This window comes from Atta cephalotes (genome assembly GCF_000143395.1).
Source record: "Atta cephalotes unplaced genomic scaffold scaffold00008, whole genome shotgun sequence".
Taxonomy (NCBI): Eukaryota; Metazoa; Arthropoda; class Insecta; order Hymenoptera; family Formicidae; genus Atta; species Atta cephalotes.
This window is the reverse complement of record NW_012130072.1, coordinates 6,887,847-6,899,987: the sequence shown is the minus strand read 5'-3', so window position 1 is coordinate 6,899,987 and position 12,141 is coordinate 6,887,847. Positions and strand designations below refer to the sequence as shown.

The window sequence follows — 12,141 nt, the reverse complement described above, 5'->3', positions numbered from 1 at the left end:
AAATGCGTGCCATTTATTTGTTTAAAAAACAATGTACTCAAAGCTCATCAAAATCAAGAGAATTGTTGAGTCCCTTTCCTTGTAAGATAAACTAATAATAATCAATTATCACACATTTCGCAGTTTAGCTGGATCCATTTTTTTTCGTCGATAAGGCGCCCAACAGAAGATAACGAGCACGAGATGTAAGGTGCTCGAATTAAAACTTAACTTACTCGGAAATGTCTGGAAATGTGCCTCATCGATTTCAATAAGTATCGAATATACTATAGAATTATTAAAAAATAATAGAAACATTCAAAGGTTATTAAAATCAATAAAAGATACTTCCAAACTTTCCTTGCTAGATCTAAAAAGAGAGAGAAGGATCCGTTCGAAACTTCTTCGAACGAAAAAGGATAAGTTTCATTCGAGGCGTTCTAAGATTTTACGCATCTCATAGCTGTTTCGTATGTTAAATAGAGTCGAAGGATCAATCGTTCGTCGCGAGAGCGATGGATGAGAGATCGACGTAGAAAAGATTCGATAATTAAATTAGTAGCTTAAAAAGTAAATGACAAAAATGCCCTCCTGTGACATGGCTGTAGAGAAATGTCGTGTCCCATTAGAGTGCGATAAGATCGTAAATATAGGCTTAGTAAATGCAACATTCAAGACTTGCACTTTGTGCAAAAAGATATTGTCTTAATAGAGATGTGCAAAATATGGATCGATTTAAATCAAATTAAGATTCAATTCTATTCAGATGAGTCTTTATGATTCAAATTCAACTAAAAAATTTCGGATCTAAGAGGTTCAAATACGAATTACATACACTTATTGATATTCTTATAAAACCATATTACTTGCTAAGTAAAACAGAAAGAAAATTTTTTTATTATCTATACATTAGCATTTAATCTAATAATATGTTGTTAATTAAAAGTCACGTTTTAATAATTCCATTTGATTCAGGAGAAATTTTGTCAATTTGAATCGATTTGATATCCAAATAAAGAAATAAAATTCAATTCAATGTAAGAATCTTAATTTGCACATCTCTATGTCTTGATCGATTCTTCGAATGATACCAAACTTTACTTGTCAAATTAGAGAATTATTTAATAAATTTTATAGCTTTTGAAGTAATTTCTTTTACTTAACATTGCTGTCTCTTGCTACTTGAAACTTCTTCGCAGAATGCGAGATACAGGATTCGCGATCCTATTTCCAGGCCACAGAATGGCATTGGTGCTTCTAAAGTATCGCGATACTTCGTTGCTTTCTATGATTGCTGAATGACCGATATTGCTGTCTCTGTAATTGCTCTTCCGTCTCTACAGATGCTTGCTGATGTTGTCGTTTGCTCGGAAGGGGCAGCCGCGATTGTCAGTTGTCTTTGCTCCATGTGATCAAGAGTTTTCTCAATGGCTCGTAGCCGTTTCTCCAAACTAGTAGTGCCCAAAATACCCACCTGCAGCTGCGGTCCCAATGGCAAAATTGCAAGTAACCACCATGCCCATGATGGACCGTCTGGTAAACGTGGCCAATCCTCTTCCACATCTGGCATACGTCCGAACACTCGTTGAATCTCGGACTTCTGAGAGATCGACACTGTGTCCCACCATCTTCGGCCTTTTGCTCGTACCTGTGAAGTTAAGGAGATAAGTAAATTGTCAAAAAATTGATTGTATTTTTATTGTCGTCATACAAAATATATTTTTATTTTCTCTTTTTAGCCAATTAATATTATAAATAAGAATATTAATTTAAAAAAAAAAGAATAAAAAAAAATAAATAACTAAAATCAAATTAGCATAATAAAATTAAGATAACGCTATAATTTTATTATTAAACGAATATACAGAAATGCTAAAAGTTGTAAATTGATATTTTTGTGTTATAATGTAAATAAAAATAATTTTTGTAATCAGAATACTTGATTTAGTTTATTGTATTTTATTACCGTTCATATAATTTTTACCTTATCATGAAGCTCCAGAAGGTTTAATAATTGATCTTGTTGTACGATGGTATCCCTGAGAAATTCCACTTGTGCTGTATCGTAACCATCCTTTTCTCCACCAGAAAGAACTCTAAATCTTCTACCACCGACCGTGCTAAGAATACTGCAACCATCTTTAAGCAATACTCGATCTCGAATGTCTAAGATAGTTCCATATTCCGCATATCTAAAAGAATGGATTAAAATATTAATACTTTTAGATATATATAAAAGAAAAGGTATTATTAATTATACATCCTTGTACATAAATAATTTCTCTTATTTCTCTGTTATAGCAAGTTTTAATGATATTGTGCAACATTTTTAAACTTTTTCATGTTTTATGATATGTGATAGATGCTTCTGATTTTTTCCGTAGATTACGAATCGGATTTGTAATTGAAAATGTTGCAGTTGCGTGCTTTTAAAAACTATGTTACAAAAATTCAAACTTAAAAAAGTTAAAAACTACAAAAAAATCAAACTACAAACTACAAAAATTCAAAAACTATAAAAAATTCAAACTTTAAAACTTCAAACTAGTATTGTTGAACTAATTTGAAGAGCAATTTGAAAATATTATTGATATAATGGCACACTGAATAATAAATTTCATGACTGTGCAGAAAAGAAGCTGTATTAGTGTATCTATATATATATTTTCATAAACACATTCTGTAATATTTTCAGCAATATTTTACTTTTTTAACGATATATAATTTTATAACCAAATACTGTGTATTTTTAAACACAAGCATTTAAAAATTTATTTTTGTAAGGGACTCATTACCATCTTCCTATTTCCTTTTGTTATGCAGTATAATCACATTCTTATAAATTTCGTAAATTTTATAAATTCCTAAGAATATATAATATATATAAATATATTTCATTTTGAATCCATATTGAAGAATATTTTAACAAGAATGTAATCATTAAGTTAAAAGAGGATCGTTATACTATCTTCTTTTCTAATATTAATATGTAATCTAATATGATATTAATAATATTAATAATATAATATTAATATGTAATCGAATATAATATATGTAAACTTCATGTAATCATGCATCGTATATTATAAATGTATATATAAATTGTAAACAAAAGTTTCTTCTATTCACGTTTTAATTAATCATTATTTTATAAATAATATATTAGTAATTAGTGTTTGAGTATTGATCTTTTGTAATAGATTAATGTCACAAATTAAGATTGATTAAAAGAGAAGTTAAAAGTTCAAATTTATCAATATTTAAAAATTACATAAATGCATTTCAATATATTAATTTATTTAAAATAAATTTAACTTAAAATTATATGTAAAATAAAATCTGTATTACCTCTTTGTGCCTGTTGCTTCTTTGTTGAGACATGCAGCAATTCCGAACTGGCGCATTCCGCTGTCCACACATCTTCTGACCATCAGCCTATATCTAGGCTCGTAGACAAACAGGGGACAGGCAACGCAGGGAAATGCTGTCGTACAAATAAAAACAGCAATCTGTTCGTTATCCAAAAGTCCCAGTCCTTGGACCAGTTCGAGCTGATGACTCACAGCTCTGGAAGTATATTCCGCGGGCGCCACTGTTTTAAGCGCTCTCTCTACGAAATCCGTTACAGTTTTTTGGCTACTGGCTAGATACTGAAAGCAAAAAAAATTAATAAAATAATAAAATAGTTAAAGTTAATAAAATTTAATTTAAATAATTATGACAAGTATAATCATATTCGTTCATGATATCGATTTCAAAAAAGCAAATAAATTTTCTAGAACGAGTATTTTGGATCGGGATTTGTACACTTAAGAATAGTACATATGTGGATGCAAACTATTTAAAATAAAAAAATAAGAAAAGAAAAGAGTTACTGTTATATAATATATTATTTTATATGGTATATTATTTTATATGGTAAATATCGTTATGTAAGGATACTTGCTTATTTTTTTTCAGCATTAGAATACTTTCAATTTTGTTTTAAATTATTTTTCGTAAATGTTACGAATTTAAATATTATATATATTTAAATATTATATAATAATATTGTAACATCCCAAAAAGAAATATGACTTATATAATATTAGTTATATCCAATAGCAAAAAGAGAATGTCGCAAGAAGAATATTTCTAAAGAATCAAATGCAATCATTGATATATTATGGAGATAAAATAAAAAAAAAGAGTAGTGCGCTGTAAGATCGTTGACGTCGTCATCCTCATCGTCATTAAATATAATACAGACGATTGATAATGACGCCACGAATGCGGAAGCTCGTGACGAACCGCCTTGACGACCGCAAACAATAATCATTTCAATCTGCAGCATCGTCGTTAACCGCTAGAAAGCATCGTATCTCATTTATGGACAGGTGTTGTTACGGAATATTTCGCGTCAATGCATTTCCCTGCCAAACTCTTTGAGATCAAGAGCTCACGAATAACGAACAAATTTCAAGAATTCTTTAAAGAAAAATGTGGAATGTATTAGTTATATAAATGTAAATTATGACTGTAATAGCGAAAAAAGAAAAGGCTGACTAATAGTTTTGAATAAAGGCAACTAACACTATTCTATGCTGTAAATAATCCAAAGTTTTAATAATTTAAAGACAATTCCATTTCATTGAATTATAATGGAATTTATAGAAAAGAAAAAAACAGCTTTTTTTAAATGCTTTGATTTATTAATTCTATTCAATACTTGATTTTGAAAATAAAATTATTTTAAATTCTTTTATAAATCTTAAACTCTTTATATTTTTATTAAAATTAATTCTTTGTTGTTTAAGTTATGTTACATAACTTTTATATAATTATAGAGCTAATTTGAAAAACAGGATTATAAAAATGTAATAATTTATTATACATATTAATACGTAACTGAATCAAACTTTTGCGTGAAAATAATAATACTATTCAAAGCATTTCTACTAAAATTAACATTTATATAGAAGTCCTCTTACGTCAGCTAAAGATGTAACACACAAAGGACAAGCCGAAGAGTAATCCAGGCAACGGTCCAGACACATCCAGCAATAGGTGTGACCACAGGGTGTCGTGACGGGTTTCCAAAGCAGGCGACAACATAAGATGCAATCCAATTCTCCAGCAGTACCGCCGGAAAGAGTTGGCAAGAGAATTTCGGCGGGTCTCGATTCGATTCCTACAAATAGCATCATCTTAAGATATTTTTACGAATATAAAAAAAGTGTTTGTATCGGTAGAAAGACGACAATACTTACTTTTCAATTTTTCTATATCCTGATATACACGATCTAAACTTGCTTGTAGCTTTGTGTTGACTTGCGGTACGATGGAGGATCTAATTCTTCTGTTTATTGTCTGTAAAATAAAAAGAATAAATTGAGTAAATAAACCTTGAATAATTGTGTAAAAACTAAACAGATAGTTAAAGATATATCAATAAACAGAAATAAAACTTAAGAAATTAAATAAGTAAAAAAATATAATAAACGAATAATAAAAAAGACAATTAGTACAATATTTATTTTACTATTAATAAATGATGATTAATGCTGTCGGTGATACTCTATTTTTCTTCCTAATGATACTGTTAACGATAATCATACTTGCTGAAATGTTTAATAATAGCTTATTACACTTTGTGATTGTTTTTTGTATCAAATGATATATAATTTTATTCGAATTCTTTTTATCAAGTATAAAAAATATCTAACAAGTCACAAAATCAGATATTTTTTTTAAAAAAGCACCTGTATGAATTCTTCTTCGCCGCTGCTGTTGTCCTCGCAATCGGACCTGTTCAGAGTAGCGCGTCGACTGCGATTGGAATTCATTAGTTGATGACGATTTCTCGTGCGTAACGCGCTCTTTGTTAAACTGTACGGCGTACGTGATGACAGGACATTTTGCCGATGTACCTTAGGCGACAGCACTCTATGCAGAATCTATAGCACATAATCACAAACTTAGTAACATGTATCATGTATCAATCGAATAAATTTATATACTAAAATGATTAGCAAGTAAATTATCAGAGTAAATTAATTACTTTACGAAGCAGATTCTTTTAATTGTAAGTATTGAAATGTTTTACAAGATAGAATCATATATAATTAAACCTTATTGTTAAAAATAAGTTTACTTAATTTATATAATTTTAGTATTACTTTATAATACAATACATTCGACTTAAGGTATTAATTATTTAACTTTTTATATTAGAATTTATATATAGATAACTTTTGAGTTTTTTAAATTCAAATAGACGTAGAGTTTTATAATAAATAAGTATAAAAAATAAGTATATAAAAATATTAATATACATTAAAACAATTAAAAAATATCTTTTTTGCTAAAAAAGAATTTAGCAAGGAGTAAAATTCTTTTTGAATTGATATTATAAGATATTGTCATTATTATGAGTAGAGTTAATTATTATAGAATAGAGAATCATTATTTTAACACAAAGAATCAATATTAAGAATTAATAAACTAACATATAATTTCAAATGAAACTTTTGCTAGCAATAAACAAATTCCACTTGTTTCTTTAACAATTTTTTCATGTATTTTTTTCTTGACGTGAATATATGAGATGCTTCTAATTGTAAGATTGACGGATATTCAACTGGTCGCTAAATCGACGCGATTAACGCATGAAATAACATAGTTGAGTAATCCCAGACATTTTCGGACGATGAAAGTAAAAGTGCGCCTTCCATAATACCTAACCGACGGATTCAGCGGGAAAGAATGATTCCCTGTCTCTTACATAAGTGGCGGTGCAGCTTGCATCAATGATTCTGCCATCGGGCACTGCATCGCTTATGTAATCGCCGTACGCTCGAAATTCAACATGCTCCGCTTTTTAAATTATTTAGCATCAAAATTTGACGTGACCAGTTGTATTGAATTCTTTAATATTCATCGATTGTTATTATATGTAATTGCGTTGCAGACCTCGCAAATATTCGCGTGTGACGCAATATTGCGAAACTTAATGTCGATCGAGCAGCTTCAATGTTAAATATTAATTGAAATACAACATCTCATGCCTTAGCTTGGACACACAATTGGTATTTCGGTTGTGATCGTTTTAACAGTATTAAACAATTTCAAGGTATCATTCAAATCTTTACGTAAGAAAATTTCCGCAGTTTTCAAAACAGAGAACAACAAGATGCGACGTTACATGCATCTCAAGAGAGAAATTGACAGATGAATGAATAAGAGTTTCCTTAAAAGATGTGAGAATAAGAAATTTTATTTAAAAGATTCGACGCAGAAGAAAAGGATTTTACATTATGTATGTACGAGAGGGTAGAGAACGCAGCGGCGAGCGCGGAGGCCGTGCGTCACACGGCAGAAAATCGATATATCGACGCTGTCGCGAGCCGCGTAAAACACGTGGAAACGGCACATTTGTTCGCGAGAGTAGCGTAGTATCCATTTTGCTCGCAAATATGGTTATTGTTGCTCCTGGCGTACGGGTCACTCACCTGACGACCATCGTACCGAGTCATTAAGGCTGCGTAGTCGGCAGTAGTCGTGCCGGAAACGCCGTGGCGCGCATTTCTTTTGTGTTAGTGATGCTCTCCGGATAGAGATGGATGCATTTGATTCCCCGCGGCGCATTCCATCAGTTACACGATAGCGATTGCTCCGCAAGGAATGTAGATACTCTTACTTATAATCAGACTACGGATTGTCTTATTTTTTTCGTTCAAGAATTTGTTCTATGAGTTACAAGAATATTACAAGAACTAGATGAATTTGTGCAACTCGAAGTGAGCATAGTCAGAAATTTTCCAGTAATAAAAAATTATCGAGTCGATGTAAATCTCTCTCGATGTAACACTCTCGATACACTTCGACTTAATAATTTTTAATTACCGGGAAAACTTCAATTGTTTGCGCGCAATTTTATTTATTAGAGAATAATCGACGCTGTAGTCAATTAATTTTAAACCTTACAGTTTAAACCTTATAGTTTAAAAGTTATTCAAACTTATGTAATAACTCGTGTTGTACAATTGGAACAAATATATTTCATTAAAACTTTCAATAAAATAATATTTGATAATAGAATATTTGTATAGTTTTTACAATAAAAAACAACGTGGGAAAACATACTTTTTTGGGGAAACATACTTTGGTTAATTCATGGCGTACAGCTTGTGGATTTTTATCAATAGCCACGCTAATGCAGAGAGCATAGAGCGCTTCTTCGTGTCTTCCAAGCGCTGACAAAGCTATTCCTCTTCTGTAGTGTCCCTAAGACAAAAATATATTATATAATATTAAATTACAAAAAAAATTATATTTTATATTGAAAATATATATTTTATAAGAAAAATATAAATTTTAATTTTAAGTAATTTAATGTGCTATAATTCAATAATAATTTTTATAGTAATGAGATTATAATAAAATTTGTATTACTATATGCACAATATATTATTAGTATTAGCTTATATACTGTTACGTATTTTAATAATACATATACACAATTGATAAATTAAGGTTAAGATAAATGTTTGAATATTAGATTTTATTTTAGAGCATTTTGCCAAATTTGTTAGATAAAAATTGTTAAATAGAAATCTGCATTTCGATTTAAGGAGTAGACACATGTTGTTGTCTATACATGTATCGAGTATATGTATAAGCTTTGGTTTTGTATTTCCTCACCTTGCCCCAGTCTGGTCGCAATCTAACTGCATGATCAGCGTCCGTGAGAGCAGCTAAAGGTCTATTCAACAGGAGCAAGACGTGAGCCCTGTTGCTAAGGTGGAGTGGGCTATTCGGTGCTGAAACATGAGAATATAAGTTCGTAAAATGTCCGAATGGTGGACGAGTTCTAATTTGAAAAGCTTTAAGATTCTGTAAAGAATTAGAATAATTTTTTTTCTATCTTAAAATATTTTAAAAGTAGAGTAAATGTGATCAATACCGGCAAATGCTGTTTCATGACTAATGATAGTATTATGATTCACACATTCCACATGGAACAATAGAGATGTAAAGCAAATATTTTACAAATAAATTAATAATTGCAAATATTTAATGGCGCACAATGGCGTATTTCACTATCTTTTATTTATAAATTTGCATATTTATGATGCAATATTACATGTATGACATTTAAACGCATCGAACGAGTATTTGAAAGAGCATTGCATCATTGATTCATACCTTGGTGCATATTTTGCATAAGAATGCACTTATATTGTCATGCATAAATTCCGAATAGTCTAAGAGATTTTTTTTACAGTTAACAGTCTGGACTTGTTTAATTTCGCAGAAATTTGTCTCGTAAAAAAGCGTCGTGTATTTGCGGCAAAGTACATTTTATAGAAGCGACCGCGGACGATGTCATCGGCCGATGCAGACGGCGGCGACGGCGGCAGCGGCGGCGGCACGTCCTGGCATTGTGAGCAATGTCATTGCCTTCATAGCTAGAGTCCCTTACTTGGACGAAGAAAAATTCCAACGTTCACGTCAGTATTGCGAATATTAAAAGTAGCTTACCGAGATTTTTTATGTCCATAATAAAATAAATTTTAAAAAAATGCGAGATTTTTTATGTCCATAATAAAATAAATTTTTAAAAAATGCGTTTTATAAAAAATAAACTATCACGTAATTTCAGATTTTAACATTTTGAAAATATTAATTATCTAAACAATATTTTAATTATTTTAAATTAAATATAAAATGTAAATTATATTTATAAAATGTTTTATAATTATCTTAAAAATATTTGTAAAGAAAAGATAATTTATTTTTATAAAATTCTACTCAATAAATAACAATTATTAAGCAATTACTGTACAACCTGTAACGCGATGGCGATTTGTATACTCGCCTTATTTTATCTATGCGTGAATATCTATCTTTAAAATAAATAAGAAGCAGAATATGTATTAAATATTCATTAGTGATATACTTAGATTTAAATGCTGATTTGTAACGTTAGAAAAAAAATCTCTATCTTTGGTATACTGAACAAATACAAAGAGTGATCCCTATATATAAGTCAGCCGGCTTATGTAACTTATCTTTTAATATTGCGAAACTTGAATTTGAAGAAACCTAATTATTGCGCGAATATTGTTGTAAATCTTTTATCTTAAACCTGAAAAATTTTATTATTATTGAATTACATGTGTAATTCCTTTAAATTTATTAGAAACATGTTCGCAATTTATTTTGCTAATATATTATTATTAAAAATTAGCATAATTTTTTATAGTCAAACTTATATAATTTCCGTTTTAGGAAAATAAAGTATTTTAAAATTTAATTATTTACATTTATTTTTTTTATTTAATTATTTACATTTAATTATTTTATTATATACATTTAATTAATTTATTTAATTAATAAATTATATACATTTATTTAATTATAAATTAATATTACACATTATCTTTTAAAACAAAATAGAAACAATAAATTTTAGAGAATATTAAATTTTTTATCATAAATCCTTCTTAATTAAAAGAATTAATTTCGTGATCGTATAAAATGATATACATATTAATTTCGGAATTTATAAAAAAAGTCAAAATTACTTTAATTTATACATATTATTTTTCTGCAGTAAGAAAAGATTGTATTAGTATAGAAAATATAGTATTTTTAATTGACTGCAACAATTAGTTTTTGATTGTAGCAGCAAATTTTGCGTTAGCCTATCAAAATCATATGACATTGCGAATAGGCTAACGCAACTAAAAATTTGCTGCTACAACTAAAAACTGATTGGATTAAAAATGCTATGCCATATTTTACTATCTAAATTGTTGCAGCAATCAATCTTTTCTTTCAGTGTAAAGTTATTATTATTGATATATAATCATATATAATTATATACAGTCATATATAATTATCGAGAAATCAAGTTATATTTCCAATTGCATTAATTATATAAATATTTATGCGTGCAAAGGAACGTAATTTCCCGCGTCAAGCTATAAGAAATACAACGGGATATTGCTGAACAAGTTCATTCATTAGCGTGATCATTCTTTGAATACATTGTAAAAAATGCTCTTCCTGTCTGTTCGATCGAATGCCAAGGTCCGCCTCGAATGATCGATCGTTTGCTCACCGCAGGCAATCGACCCGATCATTAGATCGTGCTTCCTAACGATCTCTCATTTAGACTAATCTAAATCATTACTGCATAAATCCTATAACCTACTGTATGACAAGTATTTATTAAATAAGTTGACTTTCTTCTTTCAAAATATCATCAGATTAAAACTTGTGTATCCTTAGTAGTATCTGAACTTTTGATATTCAAAAACACAACACAAAGAAACCAAATCTGTGCAGATATTATTGTTTATATCTTAAGAAATTAATGAAATTTTAAAGTATTATCAAATTACTATTTACTTAAATTTATTAGTAAAAGTATGGATTCCTTTTTAAATAGAATTCTAAAGTTGACAATAATAATTACGTAATCATTTTTATGTATTTCAGATTACAATTCAGACTTATCAAACACAATTTCTCAGCATGTCTTAAATCGCAAAATGAAAACTCAAAAATATCTATACTATTTAGATTTAGCTTTTTAAATTTGATATTTACTATAAAAACAGAAATTAATCAAATTTGCAATTATAAAACCGAGGCTGTCAAATTATTATTCTGAATCTAAAAGATTAAACAATTTTGTTGTATTTATGAGATTTCTAAATTATACGATGATGCACTGACGCACACAGAAAGGTTCGATGCCGCGTGCTCAACCAGGCGCGACAGACGGCTGCTGACCTTCGTTGGAAAGAAGACGAACGGTTTGGAACGAAAGAAAAAGAGAGAAGAGAGAGAAGAGTGAGACTGTCAATGCCGAGTTCGAGAACCGAGTTAACGGAGCGTCATACGGAGAATATACTCTTCTAAAGCGCTCACGTGAAAATCGGAGCAATAGCTGTTGCTGCACATGCTGTTTTGTGCATTCTTAGCATTCTCGAGAATTGGAATCATGACAGATAGCGTGTCAAGGGATTAAGAAAGTATGGGTTGTTTAGTCTTCACAGATTGTAAGTGTGATAAATTAGTGAATTTCTTATTAAAAGAACTTCTCTTTTAGTATGTGAAAATTTGACAAGAAATCATGAGTTTCTCTCTCTCTCTCTCTCTCTCTCTCTC

The 12,141-nt window shown here is 29.5% G+C and overlaps 1 protein-coding gene across 1 annotated transcript in view; it reads right to left on the bottom strand.

Moving 5' to 3' along the window:
* Positions 1–1,264: 1,264 nt before the first annotated feature.
* Positions 1,265–12,141, bottom strand: part of LOC105627293 (LON peptidase N-terminal domain and RING finger protein 3) — a 39,042-nt gene continuing 28,165 nt past the window's right edge. The window contains exons 2-9 of the mRNA XM_012208579.1: positions 8,662–8,780; positions 8,122–8,244; positions 5,721–5,915; positions 5,229–5,328; positions 4,950–5,149; positions 3,328–3,629; positions 1,964–2,171; positions 1,265–1,627 (exon numbers count right to left, since the gene is read on the bottom strand). Of these exons, the coding sequence (XP_012063969.1) occupies positions 1,265–1,627; positions 1,964–2,171; positions 3,328–3,629; positions 4,950–5,149; positions 5,229–5,328; positions 5,721–5,915; positions 8,122–8,244; positions 8,662–8,780 (1,610 nt within the window). The remainder of the gene's footprint in view (positions 1,628–1,963; positions 2,172–3,327; positions 3,630–4,949; positions 5,150–5,228; positions 5,329–5,720; positions 5,916–8,121; positions 8,245–8,661; positions 8,781–12,141) is intronic.